This window comes from Mesoplodon bidens, assembly GCF_964165515.1.
Source record: "Mesoplodon bidens genome assembly, chromosome: 3".
Classification (NCBI taxonomy): Eukaryota; Metazoa; Chordata; class Mammalia; order Artiodactyla; family Ziphiidae; genus Mesoplodon; species Mesoplodon bidens.
In genome coordinates this window covers 36,865,189-36,889,711 of record NC_138178.1, presented here as the reverse complement: position 1 = coordinate 36,889,711, position 24,523 = coordinate 36,865,189, and the positions used below count along the sequence as shown (strand labels likewise).

The 24,523-nt window shown below is 41.6% G+C and overlaps 1 protein-coding gene across 1 annotated transcript in view; it reads right to left on the bottom strand.

Annotated features, from left to right (window-relative positions):
* Positions 1-24,523, bottom strand: part of IQGAP1 (IQ motif containing GTPase activating protein 1) — a 103,034-nt gene that overhangs the window by 24,112 nt on the left and 54,399 nt on the right. The window contains exons 10-25 of the mRNA XM_081227921.1: positions 23,707-23,870; positions 22,804-22,888; positions 21,824-21,987; positions 21,446-21,606; positions 19,744-19,868; positions 17,612-17,775; positions 9,912-10,002; positions 9,573-9,740; positions 8,725-8,867; positions 3,606-3,776; positions 2,813-2,896; positions 2,638-2,709; positions 2,472-2,541; positions 1,881-2,089; positions 1,014-1,169; positions 614-777 (exon numbers count right to left, since the gene is read on the bottom strand). Coding sequence (XP_081084047.1) covers positions 614-777; positions 1,014-1,169; positions 1,881-2,089; positions 2,472-2,541; positions 2,638-2,709; positions 2,813-2,896; positions 3,606-3,776; positions 8,725-8,867; positions 9,573-9,740; positions 9,912-10,002; positions 17,612-17,775; positions 19,744-19,868; positions 21,446-21,606; positions 21,824-21,987; positions 22,804-22,888; positions 23,707-23,870 — 2,191 coding nt within the window. The remainder of the gene's footprint in view (positions 1-613; positions 778-1,013; positions 1,170-1,880; positions 2,090-2,471; positions 2,542-2,637; positions 2,710-2,812; positions 2,897-3,605; positions 3,777-8,724; positions 8,868-9,572; positions 9,741-9,911; positions 10,003-17,611; positions 17,776-19,743; positions 19,869-21,445; positions 21,607-21,823; positions 21,988-22,803; positions 22,889-23,706; positions 23,871-24,523) is intronic.

The window sequence follows — 24,523 nt, the reverse complement described above, 5'->3', positions numbered from 1 at the left end:
ATCTACCAACTTAAAGATCCTTCCTACTTAAAGATCCCATCTCCTAAAAACAGAAATATGATAGTTGGAAGGAAAGGGTGACATGCTCTTTCTCTAGAAACACTCCCCAACACTCATCTGAATACTGGACCTTCCTGCTGTTGTTGCAAACTCAATCATAGGAACATGATCAGGTCCTTTGTTAGCTAAAGATGTGAAATCTTCATGTTTAGACCAGCTTTTAAAAAATTCTATCTTAATACAGAATATTCCTAAAACTAATTTGGCAAATCTCTATCACCTCCCCAGAAACAGCGACATTTTATATTAGTGTTTATTATATTAGCTTATAATTAGCATATTAGTTTATATTGTGTATATATTATTAGTTCATATTGGTGTACAGTATATATATAATTAATATATAATTAATTTGTATTTTTAGTATAATTAGTCTGTGTGAGTGCATAATCTCTATTATTACATTATAAAAGGTAAATGCTTCTTTTAGAGTAAGTATTTCACACATGTCACAGTATTGAGAAAAGGCACAGGCAGGCCTGAATCTCAAACTATGAGCACCTATGACAGTGGGGAGGGGTCCCATGTATGCCCTGCAGAAATCTGTCCGTACTTGATTTCCTCCTGCAGTGCTGTCTTAAAGAGCCGCAGGAGCAGGTACTCCTCTCGCTGGTTGGATGCGTAGTTGTAGAGTGTGAAGATTACAGAGTCCATGAACTTGGTGGACTTGTTCTGGGGCATCTGAAAAATCAGCTTCGCCAGATAGGTGGGGTTGGTCTGAAACGAAAGCAAGGGATAAGTAATTTCTAGATGACATGAAGGCTGGCACAAATATTCAAGATTTTTCAGCTTGAAGGATTAGAAAGTACCTGAGTAATAAAGAAAAACAAGACAGCCCTTTGCTCATCTCTCAGTGGAAACCAGAAGGACTTCCACAGAGATCTATGCATAAGGTTTTCTTGAGAAAAGTAAATTAACTAAATTTTACAATACTAATTCCAGGAGCCACTCACCTGCAGTAAATAAAACAGGTGTTGATATGCTTCCAACTTCTCTCTCTTCTCCTTGCTCAAAGCCTTGAGACCTCCCTTCTGTTTATTTAACATCATCATATCAGACAACTGTTCCTTATTTTTTTTGGTAAGTTTTTTACTGTGGGAGACCACATCCTGTAAACAAACACATATACATAAACCAAAAAGCTTTCAAAGATGAAACTCTGGGCATTACGGAAAGGTCTTTTAGCACCTGAAAACCTTCATGAAGATCTACTGCACTGGCAGATCCCTTAAATATTTTAGAATCACTACACTGTACCTTACTTTCAGGACATCAATCAAATCTATTCCTACTTCCATCTTCCTATAAAGAACCTCATCTATAAAAATGCCCATTGATTCAGGCAACCAACTTCTAGGAATCTATCTTACAAAGTCTTAAACACAATAAAAGCTACATATACATTGAAACATTAACTGCAGTGTTATTCCATAATAATAAAAGTTGAAAATGTCAAATAGTCTAGAGAAAAAGAGGTAACTCAGATTATTTCCTGATAAATTATTACACTGCCACTAAAAATAATATTTATGACAACTTTTCATATGGAAAATATCTTATCCTCTATATTAAATAAAAACGTAGGATATAAAATGATTGTTAGGGTGGTAGAATTATGGGATGATTTTTATCTACTTTTCTCTATTTAAAATTTTGTGATTAAATCACTTGATTTCTTATTTAACTTAAAAAAAAAAATGTATGGCGTTCGCTGAGAAGAAAGCCAGCCTCCTACCCGCTCCCTGGAAGTCACCTAGAGAGAGACAGGGGTACCAAGCAGGACAATGTACCCCAAGGCCCTTACTGGCACTGGACCATACCTGTAGTGTAATTTTATTTTTCACTAGCAGTCCAATTTTGATATCCATGAGATTGAGGTCATTCTCCAGCTGCTGGTTAGAACGGATGAGGGTAATGACCTCTTCCCTCATCTTCATAAGATCAAGCTCCTCCTGAAAATCCTGGTCACTTTGGTCGAGCAGGTGGACAAATTTTCGGACCACAACCATAGGGGGATCCTCAGCATTGACTGACAGAAAGAAAGCATGTGTCAGACGAAGAATGGGACCGTCAATAAAAGTTCTGTGTCTTGGAAGACATCAGCACTGTCTTAAAAAAAAAAAAAAGCTCTATTCACACGTAAGATATTTGTTTATTTTTGAGATGTGCAAAGACAACCACCAAGTGCAGTCTTCCCGGTCATGCTACTGCTATGTTGTTACGAGGAAGGCGAATACAGCAAGCAACAAGACATCAAGTCACAGGTGAGCAATGGGGCTTAAGTCACAAGCAGCACCCCACCCCCCAAGCCTTGCCTGCAGGACAAGAAAAGAGATCCATGGAGAATACTCAGAACCTGACGGCTCTCAACCACTGCCTCAACTGTCCTCTGCTGAGCCACAGTTACTCACTGAGAGTCTTGTAGTCATCACGAGCTTTGTTTGCCCGAATAAAAGCCTGGATTTTGATAATGTCATTTATCTAAGGAACAAAAAAAGAGAAATTCCTTTGCTCTTCTGTCCACAACAATCACAGCAAAACTAACTCTACTGGTCCTTGTCACCCAAGGGTACTCACATGGTCTCGGAAATACTGTAGGCGATCTCTGTAGCGCTTTCTAGCTTGATGCATCCTTGCCAGGGACTGAATCTGTGGAAAAGGAAAAGGGGGTCCTGGAAATTAGAAGAGCCCTTCATCTCAACACATATCATGCTCACTCCCCACGTCGAGAAACCCTGCCTGGGCTACACACCTTTATAACTTCATCTTTATGGGAGCGCAGGTAAGCTAAGCGGTCCTGATACGCCTTCTTCTGCTTGTATCCTCGCCACTGCGACTGAAACCATCAAACATTACATGTGACACATTATTTCCCAAGGGTCAGAGGAAGTTAAAAGATTTTGTCTTGAGATACCATCCAAGTGCAATTCATGATGCAGCTTTAAAAAGGACCACGTCCACCAGTGACAGGGGAAGGGGGGCCTGGGCTGTACCTCCACCAGGAGAGCACACCGGCTAACTTCCACCTCCCTGATGTGAGCACAGCACTTCGCACCTTAAAGTGCATCTGCACAGATGCTCTCATAGGCTCCTTACAACAAATCAGGTGAGGAAGGTAAGATAAATATTAGTATCCCCATTTATAGATGAGGACACAAACTTAGAGAAGAGGTTTATCACTACCTGGCAGTGCTGGAGCCATAATTCCTAACCCAGAATTCTTTCTGTGACATTGTGCTTCCCTGTCATTGAAGCAAAATCGCAGTTGCTTCTCTCAATATTCAAATCTGACACAAAGGAACAGTCTTAGAAGACAATGAGGTGCCCAAGAAGAACTGCCACTGAGCTGGATAACTCACCACACTAAACAGCAATGAGCACACATTGATTCCAATGGTAGGAGAGGAAGTGCTTGTCAGAAGAAGGACAAGACTAAGAGGTCAGAAGATGGAGGACACACTCAGACATTCGATCGTAGGAGCTGACTGTTTATTACCCCTGCTCTAGAAGCCCACTTGCTGTCTGTATAATAGGCTCTGAAATACCTGAATGCAGGTGATGGCAGGGATTTGTTTCTTCAGGAAATTCATTCTGGATCGGAATTCCTGCCGAACTAAGTATCCCCTGCAGCAAGCCTGCAGCTTGGTGATCAAGCCTTCGTTGGCCAGCCAAAGCTGTTCTCGGTTATACGCAGCAGTCACCCCAGAGATGGAACTCTGAAAAAGCAATGGTCACGTGAGAAGACAAACATAGGTGAGAATGGACACAAATTTTTACACAGTATCACACAAACTAATGCTCAAGGCTTTCCAAGGCTATACTAGATCTTTAGCCAAGAAATGGGGATGCAGACTTCAGATCTATTTTTCAAGGCCAAGTTGTCCTCATACCCCCCAAAAAGTCATAAACAAAAACTTCACCTTCTTTTACCTCATATGTTATTACCTTTACTCACCTACCTAACACTAGCTGTGCCAGGAACTGTGCTTGCTGATCTGGGGTCATTGCGGACAAGAAGACAGAGTGACAGGTGACGACACCAAGGCCCAGATGCCCTGGAATGACACAGAGGAGGGCCCTGCAGGGGAGTGGACAGACTACAAATCGTCTTGAGAAGTAGCCTAGAGTGTTTGAAATGTTACTACAAGCACTGGAGAACCAGCAAACTTTCAAACAGGAATAAAGCCATCAGATTTATTTTTAGAAAAGCAGCACTGTTAGCAGAGTAGCTGATAGATTAGCCTGAGTGGGTGAATTAGGATGCTGTTATCGTATAATCCAAGTGGGAGAAGTCCTGGCTTGAATGAGGGCAGGAGTGGTGAGAATGGTTAGTGAGAACACCTGGTTACCCACCTAATATCCATGGTATATGGATATACCATATATGCCCCTGTCCTTGGTATCAGAGTCTTGATTTTTTTTTTCCCTGGGCAACAGTGTGTACAGTTAAAGACTGCACTAAATTCTGGAAAGCACTGATCTAGGTTACATATTAGAATAATCCAAAAAATAGAGGAGGTGGAGTACAAGGTCTGCAAGGAACTGGGAGAGAATAAAATCAAGAGACAAGATAAATGATAAGTTTGGGAAAAGGGACTTTTCTTTTGGGAAAAGAAAATGATGAAGGAGTCAGTGAAAATACAGATTCACTGAAAGGGAGGAAAGTGGAGAGTGGGAGAACCAATTTGATGGTCACTGTTTTTTGTTTTGTTTTGTTTTCAGGGAGGTAGGAGGTTAGGTAACGTGCTGAAGTGAGGTAACATCACTCCTCTGTTTAAAATTCTTAGGTCCAGGAGCCTGACTTCAGACTATACTACAAAGCTACAGTAATCAAGACAGTATGGTACTGGCACAAAAACAGAAATATAGATCAATGGAACAGGAGAGAAAGCCCAGAGATAAACCCACGCACATATGGTCACCTTATCTTTGATAAAGGAGGCAAGAATATACAGTGGAGAAAAGACAGCCTCTTCAATAAGTGGTGCTGGGAAAACTGGACAGCTACATGTAAAAGTATGAAAGTAGAACACTCCCTAACACCATACACAAAAATAAACTCTAAATAGATTAAAGACCTAAATGTGAGGCCAGACACTATAAAACTCTTACAGGAAAACATAGGCAGAACACTCTATGACATAAATCACAGCAAGATCCTTTTTGACCCACCTCCTAGAGAAATGGAAATAAAAACAAAAATAAACACATGGGACCTAATGAAACTTAAAAGCTTTTGCACAGCAAAGGAAACCATAAACAAGATGAAAAGACAACCCTCAGAATGGGAGAAAATATTTGCAAATGAAGAAACTGACAAAGGATTAATCTCCAAAATTTACAAGCAGCTCATGCAGCTCAATAACAAAAAAACAAACAACCCAATCCAAAAATGGGCAGAAGACCTAAACAGACATTTCTCCAAAGAAGATACACAGATTGCCAACAAACACATGAAAGAATGCTCAACATCGTTAATCATTAGAGAAATGCAAATGAAAACTACAATGAGATATCATCTCACACCAGTCAGAATGGTCATCATCAAAAAATCTAGAAACAATAAATGCTGGAGAGGGTATGGAGAAAAGGGAACACTCTTGCACTGTTGGTGGGAATGTAAATTGATACAGCCACTAGGAGGTTCCTTAAAAAACTAAAAATAGAACTACCATACGACCCAGCAATCCCACTACTGGGCATATACCCTGAGAAAACCATAATTCAAAAAGAGTCATGTACCAAAATGTTCATTGCAGCTCTATTTACAATAGCCAGGACATGGAAGCAACCTAAGTATCCATCAACAGATGAATGGATAAAGAAGATGTGGCACGGGCTTCCCTGGTGGAGCAGTGGTTGAGAGTTCGCCTGCTGATGCAGGGGACACGGGTTTGTGCCCGGGTCCGGGAAGATCCCACATGCCGCGGAGCGGCTGGGCCCATGAGCCATGGCTGCTGAGCCTGTGCATCCGGAGCCTGTGCTCTGCAACGGGAGAGGCCACAACAGTGACAGGCCTGCGTACCGCAAAAGAATAAAAAAAGAAGACGTGGCACATATATACAATGGAATATTACTCAGCCATAAAAAGAAATGAAATTGAGTTATCTGTAGTGAGGTGGATGGATCTAGAGTCTGTCATACAGAGTAAAGTAAGTCAGAAAGAGAAAAACAAATACCGTATGCTAACACATATATATGGAATCTAAGATACACACACACACACGAAAAAGAGAGGTCATGAAGAACCTAGGGGTAAGACGGGAATAAAGACACAGACCTACTAGAGCGTGGACTTGAGGATATGGGGAGGGGAAAGGGTAAGCTGTGACAAAGTGAGAGAGTGGCATGGACATATATACACTACCAAACGTAAGGTAGATAGCTAGTGGGAAGTAGCCCCATAGCACAGGGAGATCAGCTAGGTGGTTTGTGACCACCTAGAGGGGTGGGATAGGGAGGGTGGGAGGGAGGGAGACGCAAGAGGGAAGAGATATGGGAACATACGTATATGTATAACTGATTCACTTTGTTATAAAGCAGGAACTAACACACCATTGTAAAGCAATTATACTCCAATAAAGATGCTAAAAAAAAAAATTCTTAGGTCCAGGGCTTCCCTGGTGGCGCAGTGGTTAAGAATCCGCCTGCCAATGCAGGGGACACGGGTTCGAGCCCTAGTCCGGGAAGATCCCACATGCTGCTGGAGCAACTAAGCCCGTGCATCACAACTACCGAGCCTGTGCTCTAGAGCCCGTGAGCCACAACTACTGAGCCCACGTGCCTAGAGCCCATGCTCCACAAGAGAAGCCACCGCACCGTAACGAAGAGTAGCCCCCACTCACCGCAACTAGAAAAAGCCTGCGCACAGCAATGAGGAGCCAATGTAGCCAAAAATAAATAAAATAAATTTATTAAAAAAAAAATCTTAGGTCCATACACAAAACATTAAGAAGGAGTGTCTCTGTGGAGGTTAGTAAGATTCTCAAAGGTGTACATGACCCAAAAAGAGTTAAAAATCACTCTGCTGGAAGATCACCCTGGCTTCCTTCACATGGCCCGTCAGGTCCTTGCCTCTCTTCTCTGCCTCCTCCACTTCGTATGCCAGTCAAAGGACCACTCGTCCTCCCTGAAATGGCCCATGTTCCTCCAGTCCTTGATGTCCTTCCCCACTCTGTCCTTTCTGTCAAGAATAGACTTCCCTGTTTCTCATCTGCTAAAATGTTATCTATGCTGTCTTTCTCCAGGATAGAATTAACTGCTTCCTTAACATTTCCTCTATTTTACTGTTATTAGAGCATCTATTTCTCTCTGTCTTACATTGCAGTACTCAGTTCTGTGCCTGCTGTTTTTACCACAATATTGTTAAAAACTGGAAAGTAGAGACTCTGATACATCTTTATAGCCCCTCAACGCCCAACAGAGAGAGTTCAATGAGCTTAGTTAAATTTAATCACCTGTGAAACCATTAGCAGTGAAGATGAAACACTGGGAAGGTACGAGACTATAATTTCCCTCAGAGGAGAACTTTAATAAACACAAGATAGAAACTCATTCCTCTGATAGGTGAGTTCTGAAGAAAGGGACTATTTCAGCTTTTACATACGTGAACATTCCATTTTTTTCTACACAGGATTTGGGAATAACTGCCCAATGGAAGTAGATAACCTTTTAAAAGTCCTTTACTGTCCCTTCTCTCTAGGAATCTTTGTGCGTATTAATAATGTGTCTAATCATGACCCACAGGAGCTTACTGAACAACGTCCCTCAATATATTTCCCTCTCCTTTCATGTACATTAGACAACTCTAGTTTGATAACCACGAGCTTAGCACCAGGTAACGCTGGAAGTGCTCAACAGCCCGTCAAGGACAAAGTAAGTGGTCATTACATACAAGGACTGCAAACTTAGTACCTCACCTTAAAAACTAACAGTGGGCATAAGGTAAGTACACACATGACTGAAACAAATCCAAGTTGGTTAAATTTTAAATGAATACAAAGACTATGGGGGGGTGGCTTGAAATGAAGATGGAGAGGGGAAGGAAAAGGAATTTTAATAAGAGTTGTAGAGGAGGTGACACTTTGAGATGGGTGTGCCTGGAAGGATAAAATTTGACACATGTAGATGGCAGGGGAGGGACATCTCACGACAGCAGGAACTTTGTTTCATTCATGACTATATCTCCAGTGTCATTCATGACTATACCTCCAATAAGCAAAGACATGGGATAGGAAAGAAGCACTTTAAAAGCTGCTATAAGAAAAAATGCTAACTTTATGTGAAAGTGCAGGTTATATTCTAACACAGTACAGTTGGAATCTGTGGAATAGTCAGAAAAGAGATTAAAAATGTACACTGGGAAAGATTAAGAGTAGTTGCATTTAATGAGAAGTCACAGCAACTTCTTTTGTTCTTTGCTGGATCATCCAGTTTTCTTTAAAAAGCACACAATTCATCTGACTTAAGTCTATAATCCAGATGTTTTACTAATTTAGGCCTTAAGCACTCTGACTGGAAAAATTACTCCAAAGTAGTTTATTATGTAGCCTTAATTTTAGTCTAGGGCTTCTGACCATGTGCCCTGTTCCTCCTTAGTAATATTACCTCTAAAATACAGGTACTTTCTCTCAGCTTCTTCTTTTGTGAAGAAATGAGACCTACCTGGATCTCCTCCCGAGAAAGCTGCATAGAATTCTGCACAAAGTCTGGGGGTTCATCCCATCCTCCTTCCAGCGTCTCCAGATTGTGGTAATAATAATAGCCACCTTTCACCCAGTGCTTCACCCACTTGCTGTTATAATCTCCTGGCAGAAAATAAAGGAAAGATGAAAGAAACCCAGAGCCACACTCCCCACATTCACATGTCTGATACCACAGGATTGTTCTGGTAAGGGTTAACAAACTGAATGAAGACCATTCCAAAACCTGTCTCTGGGTCTATGAGAGTAAAGAGCGATCCTAAGTCCCTCTTAAATTATGACTTTGTAATGTCTCATTTAGCTCATTCATATCCACAGTATAAAAAGAAAACACCTATGAAGCCCAAATGGTGAAATCAACCTTGACTGCCTCTGTTCCTTCCGAAGCCTATACCTAAGTAAGACCTTATGTGTCAGAAAACTATTCTGATAAAAGACTTGCAGCCGTTCAGCCTCTCTAGTTAATTTTTTAAAAAGGGCCATGAAACGGGATGAAAAATCTTATCTTTATTCCCCTCTTTTTGCAGATAAACTACTTTTAAATATCTACAGGCTTAGGTGATCAGAACTACTAACACCCTATGAAAGATAAACGTTTTCAGAAAACTGACCTTTTTAATAACATAGCCACCCTCAAGGGGAAGAAGAAGAATATTTTCAAAAATAGGAATATTATCTCCTTGGGTCTTTAAAATAAGCCTAATACTTCTGAAGTACCTTTTCTTATAGCTTGTCCCTTTGCTCTACATCTGCCCTGTGATATTTTCAAGTTCTTACTTTCAGGGCACATATTTATTTACCCAAACTCACCTGCTGTCAGTTTTTTCTTCTTGGCTTCAGCAAGGTCACTCTGGTAAGTTTCACCACATTCGGGGATGACGCCATATAAGCCGACATCAGGGGAACGAAGGGCACTCAGTGTTTTTCCAACATCGCCATTCTCCACTGCTTCATTAATGGCAAAGATTCCTAAGGCAACTATCCCAGAAGAGAACTGTTACTGGAATAGTTTAGAAGGTGTCTAGATTCACCTACTAGCAAACTGTTCCCCCTACATCTTTCTATCTTGGTCAAGCTGAGTTCTAAGATACGGAGCACCTCGCCACCCCCACTTTCCACCAGAGTAGAAATAAAACAACTGATACATACACCTCTGTGCTTCTTGGGTGTCTTTGTTGGACTGCCATATTCCACCTTGAATTTCATCCAACCATAACACAGCTGACTCATCCTGGGTTTCCTACAAACCATTAAAAGCAAAACAATACTTGAGTCATCAAATCAGGGTACATGTCATGATGGCGGCTTCTGAGACTCAATTAGAGATAGAGGAAGAAGTTTCCAACATACAAGACACATGGAATAGTCAACTGGAAGAAGCCAGGCACCAAAAAACCGGTAAAGGGTTACAAGAGAAATATCACAGATGTAGGTGATGGATATAAGAAGATGGATTCAAGTTGTTCAGGAGGACAAGAGCTGCTAGAAGGGGCAAAAGGTCCCAACTGGGAAGGGGCCCAGGGACTTAAATACTGTGACAAGCATCATGACAAGAAGTACTTTTTAGAAAGCCTCCTTTGCCAACAATATTCAGAGGGAGTTACTATTCTCTAGGACTACTGCTTTTAGGACTATCAAGATGTTATCACATGGGAAGCCAGGAGTCACTATAGGCAATTTAATCTTACCACCAGCTTATATTCTAAAACTTGAAAGTTATATCAGTTGTTGGAAACTTAAGAACACATTTTCACACAGAAACATAATAAATGGTGATTAGTTTTCTCAGCATGGCCAACAAAAGCCTCTCTAGTCCATAGTGTAGTTTGAGCTGAATACTAGGGACAGAGGTGAAACAGAAGTGGAGTCTTTTTCTCCTTCTAGACAAGGCACCTCAGGTTTTAAAGTGTCCAGGTTGAGAGTCATGTCTGAGGCAATCTTGACAGACCCAACAAAAGTATCTGTTCCTGAGGCTTGAGCTAATAGCAACTGGGATAAATAGTAGCTCAAAAATCCATCGAGACTGCTTGATGTAAATATAATTTGCCAAGGCACCAATGAGGCGGCTGGGATCAGTAACTATAACTGTGTTGCCAGGTGAGGCAGGGTCTGGGCTGTGGGGCAAAATGGAAAGTTTCACTGCCTTCTGCAGGCCCAGCAGTTGAAGTGCAAAACCTTAGAGGAGGCTTGGTTTTCCTCCTGCATTACTAGGGAGAGATACACAATATTTCACTCAGCAGAGCCAAGCAGTCACAAATCCCTGCAATTTATAAAGCGCCTTGGTGACAGGGTAAGGCCAAAGGAAGGCATCTGAAATCGAAAGATTTCTCTCTAATTCAGAGTTTTAGAAAGATCATTTAACTTACAATCATAAGAGGCACCATCCCAATTTAAGAAGCTCATAGTCTTGGGAAAGGAGAAGAGTAACCCGATAAATAGAATGCAAGAACAAGTCACCTAATAGCTGCAGAACTTAGCACTTTCCTACCACTGGTCAGCTTCTGTTACTGAAAATAGAAAATGGCCACACACAATTCCCTAGAGTCATACGAATAAATACTGGCAATGCTAAGCAATAGTTTCAATACGAAACAATACAATGAGTCAGCAACAACTTAAACTGAGAAGTCATAAGCTAGACGGCTGAACGTGCAGTCTCCAAGAGAAGTGGCATAAAGACCCTTGCACCCCCAAAGCAAGTATTTCCACAGAACCAGGCCACTTCTGGCTCAGTTTTAGGCTAACGCATGCGTCAGCTGGCTCTGAGCAGAGTCTACTGTAAGCAAAGCTTGGGGGCTTGGCACAACCTTCCTTGCATCCAGAGAAAGGCGCAGCTTATCATAATTTCTGACCATTCAGAGTTCCATCTTCTCTGCCTCGGGCAGACTAAAGCAGAAGGATTAAAACAAACACGTCCATACATAATTCCCCCTAAAAAACAAGGTACAGAGCTGTGGGGTGAGAAGAGGAAAAAAAAAAAAACACAATGGAGCAGTGTCTCAGGTACATCAGGGGAAAATGATATATAGAAATACCCCTCACCAGACTGAAGGAGGCAAGATCAGTGACATACACCAACTCATCACAGTGTGAGGAAAGAACAGGCTCTCTCTGCTCCAATTAGATCGAATAAGATGACAAAACCCAACATCCTCCTGTTAAAGTTTGCTCTAAAGATTAACTCAAATCACTCAGTAGAGAGTTAAAACCCTGAACGAGATATTGTGGAGAATACTGAGATAAAATAGATTTAATGCGAAAATGCTATATAAAGAATATGCAAATAACATCCCCGAACAACTCTGACTGACACTTAGAAGCACACTGACTGCATTTTAGAAGAGGTAAAGAGATAGGGACCAGAGATAAGAACCAAACGAGTGGGCAATGACTGGAGGTAAAAGAGATGGAGAAGCCACAAGATACGGAGAAAAGAAAGGGAAAAGAGATGAAAGAATGGCTACCGTACATATATGTGTGTATATATTCGGAAACCACAAACACACACACTTGCAAAGGGCACTTCTCATCCCTTAAAACCTCCTTAAAAGTCTCTCCTATTATATGTGGCATGGATACATGTGTCATGATTGATAAAATATCACACATATGTATTGATAATATATACGTAACATATTATAGATACATATATGTGTAACATAAATGTAATGTTTTATCTCTCATCACATATGTAAACTATGCTATATATACATATAAACCACTCCATACCTACCACAGACACATGTAAACACACATACATGAATCTATACAACATATATATCAACACAAGCACTGATCAATCAGAGTGGAGCAGAGATCTCATGACCCTTTGCTGGTTTAGGTGTTAATCCTCTAGTTGCTCATAGCAGAAGTTCAGGGAAAGAGCTAGAACTGGGGGTGGAACACATTTGGGAGGCCTGGGACAGGAGCAATGTACTGAAAAAAAGTATTCGATATTCTAACAACTGGTACAGCCATGTCAGTGCACACCAGCTGATTTTTAGCTACATGCACGTATGCCTGTCTGTGTACACTAAGACTGTGGGGTGCGGGAGGAGAAGCCAGACTTAAAAATCATTCATATTTGTAATTATAAAATGAGTTCCTTGAGAGTTCCTGATATCTGTGTCTTGGCATTCAAACAATACTACACAGTGACCAGTAATCTACTTTTAGCAAGTATTCCAAAGGCACTAAATTTAAATGAAGAGAGAACTGACAATGGTGAAAACAGTAGAGGAAGGACCTCTGAATATCCCCTCCTACATAAAAGCAACAAAAACACCGACAAAAGTCATCAGAATCAACTTTTTCAAAACTACTGAAATGAACTAAAGGCTTGAAGCAATCAGTTTATTCAAAAACAGTTGACTCTCAGTAAGAACAGTGAGGCCTATGGCACTTAAACTGCCCTATTCCCATTTGTGCTCTGCCCACCCCCCTCCGCCCCCACCCCATACACACCTACCTCCTTCAAAGCCCTATCTATTCCCACAGAACTGTCATTAGTTGACATGTTAGGTAGTTCCCTGGAAGACCACAGCTAGGCTGTCTTTATTTGACCTGACTTAGAGCTTGCCCAGTGCAAACAGCCTTTTCCCCAGGGGTATTTGTCCAAAACAGAGGTAATTGCTTCACACCACAGATGCCTGGGGCAGTGGGTAAAAACTGAGGCAAATAATAGGTTAACCAAAAAGCTTAAAAGGAAAAGCTAGAGAATGAGATTTTCACAGAGAGCTTTGAAAAGCTCTGACAAATTCCTGGGATGGGAATCTAGAAAGTCATAGTGCATTATGGGCTATGCACATGCTCAGAAGAGATCTGATAAGGCTCTGACCTCTGGCTGACCCTGAGGCTCTGGGCAAGCATGAAGTGAAGGGTAAAGCAAAATTGTAAACTGCCTGGCTGAGAGTCAAGGGCATGCCCCAACACACACAAAGGCCCTCAGCAAAGGCTGAGAGCTTTAGGTTCTAGGCATTTAAGGAAATTTCTGACTAATCATTAGCTGACCACTAGCTAACCAAGCAGAGACTTCAGTGGACACACATGACAAAGAATACAGACTTGAAAGAATTGAAAATCACCAAACAAACAACAACAGAAACAAACAGGGACAACCATAAACCCTGAGGAGGGGGTAGAATCTGATTTCCGAAGTTGACCCATTATTATTAAAATGTCCAGCTTTCAACCAAAAATTACAAGACATGCAAAGAAACAAGAAAGCATGGTCCAAACAGGAAAAAAACCAGACAACAGAAACTGTCCAAACTGAACTTAGTAGACAAAGACTTAAATCAGCTATCTTAAGTATGTTCAAAGAACTAAAGGAAACCATATCTAAAGAACTAAAGGAAAGTATGAGAACAATGTCTCACCAAATAGAGAATATACATTTTTTAAAAAAGAACCAGATTAAATTATGGAGTTGAAAAATACAATAACTGAAATGAAAAATTCACTAGAGGGATTCAGCAGATTTGAGTAAAGAGAAGATATATGCATAATGGAATTCCCTAAAGGCAAAGAGAAAGAGGCAGTTTTTACTTGAAGAAAATCTGAACAGACCTATAACAAATATAGAGATAGAATCAGTAATCAAAACATATCCCACAAAAACAAAACCAAAAATTCAGGACCATATGGCTTCACTGGTGAATTCTATCAAATGTTTAAAGAACTAATATCAATCCTCTACAAATTCTTCTAAAACATAAAAGAGGAAGGAACACTTCCCAATTCATTCATTCTATGATACCAAAACCAGACAGAAAGATATTTCAAGAAAAACAGATCAAATTTAAATTAAGATCTTTCGTTTGCTAAATTTGGAACTCAGATGATTATTACTATTATTATTATTTTTTTTTGTGGTACGCGGGCCTCTCACTGCTGTGGCCTCTCCCGTTGTGGAGCACAGGCTCCGGATGCATAGGCTCAGCGGCCATGGCTCACAGGCCTAGCTGCTCCGCAGCATGTGGGATCTTCCCGGACCGGGGCATGAACCCGTGTCCCCTGCATCGGCAGGCGGACTCTCAACCACTGCGCCACCAGGGAAGCCCTCAGATGATTATTTTTAAAACTACTCCCAAGAGGAACTTAAAAGCTGAGCTGAGGCTTAAAAAAAAGACAATTACACCTAAAGTATAGTCTACCCATCTGAGCACGGCAGTGTTAAGCACATTTTCCTCTAACTCTCCCCTTCCTCTGCCTTTGATGAACTCTGAAAATTTATTCCACAGCAAAAGGAAATGCTTCAAACTCTAGTCACATCCTCTAATAAAAGTTTAACTCCTATGACCCGAACAAAAGGAGCAGTAAGGCCCATCACATGAGTGAGAGCTGGTACAAATTATATCCTCAATCTACTTTCCTTTTTTAGACATGGACTCAGACCTAGCTTATTCTTTCAAAGCCCATTCCTCTGTCAGTTGGATCGGATATAAGACTCCTTTTGGACTAATAAGGCAGCAAAAAATAACACTACCACCACTGGCCTAAACAGAATCATTGCAGCCAGGCCCCAGGTTAGAGATTCTGAATTAGCAGAAATAGAATTAAAGCTTAGGAATCTGTATTTTTTTTTTTTTTTTTTTTTTGCGGTACGCGGGCCTCTCACTGTTGTGGCCTCTCCCGTTGCGGAGCACAGGCTCCGGATGCGCAGGCTCAGCGGCCATAGCTCACGGGCCCAGCCGCTCCGTGGCATGTGGGATCTTCCCAGACCGGGGCACGAACCCATGTCCCCTGCATCGGCAGGTGGACTCTCAACCACTGCGCCACCAGGGAAGCCCAGGAATCTGTATTTTTAAAATGACTTTTCCAGCGTTCTAGTCATCAGTCAAGTTTGGGAAGCTCTGATCCAGTAAACTGATATCAAAGACAGACCTCTATTTACAGCTTCCCTACAGCCAACCGCTTCTCGCTTGAGTAAGTAAAATCAGTTAATGCCTTTGTCTAGATTTCCTCACTACAAAATGGGGGTTGTGATTCAACCTTCACCACAGGATCAACTGACATGCAGAGCAATGACCCTTTTAAAAGGAATCTGGTACTTGATACACTTATATGTTTAGGACACAGTAATGTCAACTACTCTCATGACAATGGAATCAAAGGAGATCTATCAACATTATATTATCCACAGCTCCTCCCCCACAACCCAAACTCCTAGAGCCCACAGGGCTGTCGGTGTACAATAGCTCCCTTAACACAAAAGCCCTGATCTGTTTTACTACTTTTGGCTTCCCAGAAGGAATCTGACCCCCTGAATTAAGAATTTCTTTTAGGGCTTCCCTGGTGGCGCAGTGGTTGAGAGTCCGCCTGCTGATGCAGGGGACACAGGTTCGTGCCCAGGTCTGGGAAGATCCCACATGCCACGGAGCGGCTGGGCCAGTGAGCCATGGCCACTGCGTCCGGAGCCTGTGCTCTGCAACGGGAGAGGCCACAACGGTGAGAGGCCCGCGTACCGCCAAAAAGAATTTCTTTTAGCTCTTCTGTTTGCTGCAAGAACCTCACCATAGGGATCTTCTAAGTCAGAAAAGAAAGCTGTGGTCCTCCTTATCCAATTGTTGTTAGTTAGGAAGAACTTAAAAGGAGATGAATCACAATTCCGAAAAACAGATGGTCATTATGCTTTCATCACAGAACAAATATCTGTGGGCCTACTAAACACATGGCAACTTCCTATTCAGCAAGAGGACTAAAAAAGGAGTAAATCTCGTCCATTTCCTCAACAAACTAGCTGAGAGGCAAGACAAACTTTTTAAAAGATGGGTTTGTATTACAATTACTTTGGAGAACAGATTCATAGCAGCATTATCCCCAATAGCCACAAAGTGGAAACATGACCATCGACTCATGAATAGATAAATAAAATGTGGTACAGCCATACAATGGAATATTATTCAACAATAAAAATAAAATACTAATACGTACTACAGCTTGGATAAACCAAGCTAAGAGAAAGAAGCCAGTCACAAAGGACCACACATTGTATGATTCCATTCATACAAAATGTCCAGAATAGACAAATCCATAGACAGAAAGTAGACTGATGGTTACCTAGGACTGGAGAGATTGAGAGAAATGAGGAGTGACTACCTACAGGTGTCAGGTATCTTTTGGGGGTGATGAAAATGTTCTAAAATTGATTGTGGTGATGGTTGCACAATTCTGTGAATAGATGAAAAACCACTGAATTGTACACTTCAAAACAGTGAGCTGTATGGTATGTGAATTATATCTCAATAAAGCCATTATTTAAATTAAAAAAAAGAAACTTTATGGCATTACCTACTAAAGCTTAACATATGTATTCCCTATGACCCACAAATTCCACTTCCAAATGTATACCTAATAGAAATGCATACATATATTTACCAAAAGACATGTGCTAGAATAAATCAGGATAGTGGTTACCACTGTGCTGGGGGGCGGGGAGTGGGGAGGTGAATAGGATGTAAGGGGATATAAGGGGGTTTCTGTTAATGCTTTTTATAATCCAAGCACCAATTACATAGGTATGCTCACTTCTGAACATTTATACAACCGTATACTTAAATAATTGACACATTTTTCTGGATCTTATATTTCAATAGAGAATTTCTTTAAAGAGACATAAGAGATGTGTCTATAACCATAACAACAAAGGACAACAAAAAAACCAAATGTGTAAAATAGCATAAGCTTCTGGAGGGCAGAGTCTATGACTCTTACATCGTGTGTCCCTCCAGGGCTCTGAATCTAAGGGTGCCCAGGAAATAGTCATTGAGAGAACACCCCTACCTTTATCTCCGTTCTAGGAGGGATGAAGTTCTCGGAACAAAAAGGAACAATTTAGTGCCACTCACCTGGGCTTTCTCTCTCTTTGCTCTGATCAGTGTGTCTTGGTAATGTTGGGCCACTTCTGCAAGGACCCCCTCGAGTTTAGCTGCAGGAATCTGCAGGGCCTGCAGAGTCTTTTGGGCATCACCTTCATCCAGGGCTTCATTAATTAAACCAATGGCTAAAATCCCTAAATATGAATGGACAAAAGGTTATTTTTTAGATTAAGAAATTATATAAATAAAACAGTCTTTAAACATGGTAAGTGACCATAAATCCTCTATCCAAGAGTTACCATGATTCAAACTACAATTTGTCATCCATAATATTAAGCAGCATTTAAATCTTTTTCCTTTAAATTTAGTGGTTTTTTTTCATCTAAGTAAACTTATATCCATATTCCTATTGAAATCTCAAGTCCTTTTGTTTTATTTTTACTTGCTCTAACTTAAGAGTGATGAGGATTTTGATGAAACTGGCTTTATAAAGGATAGCTTTCAAGTATACTCCAATGTGTGATCAAAACCATTCTTGATTCACAAAAAGTCAAGAGTTCAAGGGATCTTAAAAGTCACCTAGTGGGACTTTCCTGGTGGCGCAGTGGTTAAGAATCCGCCTGCCAATGCAGGGGACACGGGTTCAAACCCTGGTCCAGGAAGATCCCACATGCCGCAGAGCAATTAAGCCCCTGTGCCACAACTACTGAGCCCGTGCGCCACAAATACTGAAGCCCATGCCCCTAGAGCCCACGCTCTGCAATAAGAGAAGCCACTGCAGTGAGAAGCCCACGCACCACAACGAAGAGTAGGCCCCGCTCACTGCAACTAGAGAAAACCCGCACACAGCAACGAAGACCCAACACAGCCAAAAAAAGAAATAAATTAAAAAAAAAAGTCACCTAGTTCAACATTTTTATAGAAAAAAAAGATGAGCCTTAGGAATCTCCTCTCCAACACAACACAGCAAACTAGTAAGAGACGGAGAATCAAAGCTCAGGGCCTCCTACTCCAAGGCAAGGCTCTTCCCACTAAATCACTGAATATTTCTCATAGGAAACACTAATTAAAACTAGAAATAGTCACTCCTCAGGTATCTCAGCCAGCTGGACTACTTTTGTAAAGACTCTGTTGTATAATAAAAAATTTGGCTGGTCTTTGTCCCTCGTTTCTGGAAAGGAGGCTCTAAACCCTTGGAATTTCCCAAGTGATAGGAGTATCTTCATTATCCATAGTGGACCCCTAGGACCACACCTGAGTTTATGCCAACCAGGTGACTGCTGGTGGGCCCCTAGAAACTTTTGGGATAGGGGCTGGTCACGCTGGAAAGACCAACTATGTGATTAGAAGATTGGGGCTTTGAGCCATGTGATCTCAGAATATCAGCCCAGCTATTCCAGGGAGGAGAAGCAGACTGGAAATTGAATTCAATTACTTGGCCAATAGCTGGCCATAATTCAATCCATTATTTGTATGGAACGAAGCCCCACTAAAACCTCTGGATATCCAAAGCTCAGGTGAGCTCCCCTGGTTGTGATACTCATCAACGGGCTGGGAGGGCAACACACCCTGAAGATACAGAGGCTTTGAATTTGGGACCCTACCAGACATTGTTGCCCTCCTGGTCTCTTCTTTTGACTCATCCTGATTTGTATTCTTTACAATAAAACTATAACCATAAGTATAGTGCTTTCCTGAGTTCTGTGAGTCATTCTAGCCAATTATTTAACCTGAGGGGATAGAGGGGACCCCTGAATATATAGCCAGTTTTTCAGAAGTGTGGTGACCTGGAACTCCAGAGATTAAGGCTGGTGTCTGAAGTGAGAGGAGTCTTGGGGAGGACTGTGCCCTCAATCTGTGCAATATGACCTAACTCCAGGTAGTCAGTGTCAGAACCACTTCTTATAATAGCATTTAAAAATAACAGATCATGTTCAATTCACCTCCTGAAAATTTTAGTTCTTATTACATACTTATCTAATTATAGCAGTTGCCTGGTGTTTTGAAAACAATATACAACTGTAGCTTTTTGAGATAGATTGATTTTTTTTTTTTTCCAATTCCCAAAAATCCTCCCAGGAGTAGTGTTTAGAACCAGCTCATGGAATCACATTATCTGTAACTGTGACATTATCTGGGGGGACGGGAAGTAGATTACTCACTCTCATGTTCCTCCTGCACCACAAGATTCACGTGGTCCACACAAGCTTGGATGTCATTCCACGTAATAAATTCATTATTCTCTGCATGTGCTTGAGCTTTCAGTTTCATCAGCTCATCAAGATACCTGTCCCATTCCCCCAACAAAAGAGACAATGAAGTGCAACATAAGGGACCTTCAGGATTATTTTGGTTGACAGGAATGAGAAGACATGGGGGCAAAGGATCCAAGGAACAGAGATAGCTAAGGAACCCCAACAGCTTGATGTATTCTAGAGGTCAGCTTTGGGACCGAGAAGTTACCTTGAGCAAAGTGTAAAAATGCAAGGATATCACTTATTCTTAACGGCCTATTTATATTACATATTCTAAATTCCAAGTAAGACCAACTCTGGAATCAGAGGCAGCAGCTCAAGCAATCCCTCTAAAGACAAGGAAACAAGGCCATACACCAGCTAACAAGCACAGAAGGAATGACAGATCAACAAATCACCCTTCAGCAACTCTTACTGAAAGTATATGGATTTAGGCAAGGATTAAGTTAAAAATATTAGATGAATGGTTAATGGGGAACTGGACATGATGCTGCAAAAGGTACAAAAAAAGATTATATTCTGGGGCTTCCCTGGTGGTGCAGTTGTTGAGAATCCGCCTGCCAATGCAGGAGTCATGTGTTCGAGCCCTGGTCCGGGAAGATCCCACATGCCGCGGAGCAACTAAGCCTGTGTGCCACAACTACTGAGCCTGCGCTCTAGAGCCTGTGAGCCACAGCTACTGAAGCCCGCAGGCCTAGAGCCCACGCTCTGCAACAAGAGAAACCACCTCAGAGAGAAACCTGTGCACTGCAACGAAGAGTAGCCCCCTCTTGCCACAACTAGAGAAAAGCCCACGAGCAGCAACGAAGACCCGAGGCAGCTAAAAAAAAAACAAAAACAAAAAAAGTTACATTAAAAAAATATATATTATGTTCTGGTGATAAGGGAGAAAAATAAATATGCAATGGAGGGATGAGATGACTCCCTAATCCAAGGATCAATCTTAGTATCTCTAATGGTGGGGACAAGCAGATTTTATATGCCTCTTGATATGAGAAAATATGAAACACACGTCACCAAAAATATTTAATTGAATCTTGACAAGTCTTTAGACCTAATTTACAATTTACACGAATAAACCAAATATTAGGAAGCAACCAGAACTGAAGACGGGACATCTTATAGGACAACTGGCCCCATCTCTTTAATAAGTCAATGTCATAAAGAAAGGGACAATGCTAAATTAAAAGATACCAAAGGGACACAATAATCAGATGTTAACATGTGGTCCTGGATTGGATCCTGGTTTGAACAAACCAGCTGAAAAAACAAACAGTTTTGGAACAAGAAGTACGAATGTGGACTAGGTTTAGAAAGTATTAAAGAAGTACTGTTGATTTTTCAGGGTATAAGAGTGTTATTTTGGCTATATAATATCCTCATTGTTTTAAATAAGCATACTTATAAATTTAGGAGTGGAATGTTATGATATCTGTAATTTACTACAAAACCTTCAGCATAGTAAAGAATAAAATGTATCGAAATAGAAAAAAAAAAAAGACGATCACACTGAAGTCACAAGGCCTGTAGAGAAAATAAGAGTGTTGGCACACGAAAGACAGAGGTGGCAGCTACCTAATGGATTCAACCCAGCACTCTGGGCACCCACCTCTGGCAGTTTTCGTCTTCAATATTGGTAAGGCCTGTAACTGAACTGCTCAACTGTTTCCACACTGTATTCATGTCTCCGGATTCCAGCGCCCTGTTGATTAGGGCCACCGATGACAACATCTCCACTGCAACAGAGAGCTCAGGATGGGTGAGGCTATGCTGTACAGAAAGTGAAGGGGGAAAGAGTAAGGAAAGACATTCTGGAATACAAAGGGAGGTCAGAAGTTTAATAAAACCATAACGAGTCTAAGTTTCCAGTAAAACAAAACAAACAAACAAAAACCCTCTACCTAACTACACCAAGAAGTGGATATTAAATTTTAAATTCACGTCCACTCTGTTTTGCTCACAAACAGCACAGGTTCAGTTAACTCACCTCAGGACTCTGTTGCTGCAGGGTAGCCAGTTCCTTCTGATAAAGATCGGCAGCAAATGGAAACACCTGGGGCAGCTGGGCTTCGGGATTCATTAGCTCCATAACAGTCTTCTCGGCAACACCCTTCTGGATTGCAGCATTGATCGCTGCCACTGCTGCCAGTCCTGGGTAGAAAACAAGGAGGTCACAAAGGCAGCTGGCTTTGAGAGGCCCAAGGGGAAGCAGATGCCAATTTTCACAGAAGAAAGTTATATTCTGTGGATAAGCTATTAGCCATGACGTTTGAAGTAGAACTTTCATCTTTAGAAAACAGCCTCCTTTGTATGAGGGTGAATTGCATGGTATGTGAACTATATCTCAATAAATCTGTCTTTAAAAAGCAGCCTCCTCTTCTCCTCACCCCTTTTTTCTTTCCACTCCAAATCATCCTGCCTGCCACCACTAAGCTCTACCTAAAACATCCTTCTCCTACAGGGGAGAGCCTGGCAAAGTACTAGCTTATTAAGCCGCCATTCAAAGCTTTCCACAATCTTCCCAAGCCTTTATCTTACACAACTCAGCCTAAAACATCTACAAAAATTTTATTCTAGCCACTGTTCCTTAATACATCTTTCACCTTCTGTCCCTCTGCTCACACTTCCTCTTCCCCTGTTGCCCATATTAGGAACACCGTTCTCTCCCATCTCTCACCATCCAAATCTTGCCAATCAATCCCTAGTCCTGTCTCCTCCAGATGCTTCCCTAACCAACCACGTAAGCACGAGCTTACTAGCCAAAGTGAGCCCACGCTGACTCCGGTTCTACTTTTAAAACTGGAGGAACCCTTCTGCCACCAAAGGTACCTGGTAGTTGACTGCAGCTAGTAGCCTTGGGGTGGGGTGAGGAGTGACAGAATCTAACCTCAGGTCCCTCAACGACACAAAGCCACTTTCCTCCCCTACTCAGGATCTCAGTGGACACGCAGCTGAGAGGACTCTTACTTCTCTGATACTGCTGGGCAGCAGTGTTTGCGGCATCCACTCCAGACTGTAGCTCCTCCTTCTGCAGGGCCTCAGCCTGACCACCCTGAGAAAAGCAAAGAACACTTAGGTAAAGATGACTCCTGCCTAGGCCTCCGGGCCTTGTAGTTCTCGTATCTCAACAGCAGTCACTAGGGACAGAGAGCCACAGGCATAAGAGACAGCTTCAGGCTACACACAGCCAAAGTGGCAGCCTGAGCGAGAGCCGAATGCCCTTGTCAAATCTCGGGTAGAGTGACTCTCCTGATATAAGCACATTAAAAAAAAATATTTTGTAAAGAGCATCAAAATGTTCTGAGATAAAATGTTTGTAGAATCATTAGCACATTAATGCTGCTTTCTCTGGCCAATGCTGAGGATTTGTAAAATGTATACTTGTCCTTATTTAGAAAAAGAAAAAAAAAGAAATTCCCTCATATTTGTTCTAAAAAAAGAAAACCATAAAGTACAATCCCACACAGTCCACTCTTACTGCACATTAAGTACTTTCCCAGTGTTGGCCAGAGGAAACTCATCAGGTATGGTTTTTTAAAAGTGGAAATTCCTGAAGTAAGAATATAAAATTTCAGGTTCTCCCCAATGGCTTTTAGTTGGGGATTTAAGGGACTTCAAGTGAAGGGGTGGTCAGATTCACCTACCGGGATGGGCAATGTTTATTTTAAAAGAGGATTTACAACTCTAAAAGCAAAAGAGAGCTGAAGACAATGTGTACTTTGCCTGAGGATATTAAACAGCTTAATTCATCTGCAGGAGAAAAAGTTATATTAGGGGGAAAAAAAGGCCCCATATATACCTTGACACAACAGCATGGGATTCAAAAGGATGTATATAAACTCTTGCAGGTGCAACTCAGGGTACTTTTACCTCTCTCTTCTGCTGTCTATCACTGAGGAGCTGCTTGAGGTACCAGTCACTATTCTGCTGCTGCAGTCCTCGAAGGCCCAGCGCTGGTGACTGCAGAATCTTGAACAAGGCCAGTGCAGATCCCTGCTCCAAAGCCAGGTCTATATTCGTTAACGCAGCAAACACTGAGGAGGAAAAAAGGCAAACACTTAAGAAAAAACTATGTTAACATTATAGCCTAGAATATTTTTTCCTTCCTAAAAACCAATCCCAGTTCCAGATCAGGGAAATATAATTAGATAGCTTTTATTCTGGAGTATCACAGAAGCATTAGACTTTGGGGTTGGAAGAGAACCTTAAAGTCATCACATCCAGGGGTTCCCAGGTTGTTCAGATTTAACAGATTCCTGGACCACACCCCAGGCTTACTTAAAAGCTTCTAGATGCAGAGAGCTTGGCACCAATATGGGCAGCAATATAAGAGGCACCAATAACACATGCCTAAATTCCCTCTAAAATGCCAAGTCATTATCCAGACTAAACTACAATACAGGAGAAGGTATCCCGCACAGCAATTTACTACACCTCTGGATAATTCTGTTTAAAAAAATTGCTAAAGCTCCCACCCTAGAGTTGATACTTGAATACATCCAACCCCCTTCCCTGTGACTGTCTACTCCTGACTAAAGAACTTTAGTTCCTCCAACCATTTCTTATACAGCATCATTCTGAATCCCTTCATTATCCTGGTGTCTCCTGAATGTACTCCGCCTAAAGCAGTGCCTAGACATCAAGGCTGGTCTGACTGCATGGAGCGGAAGGGGCTCTCTACACCGCC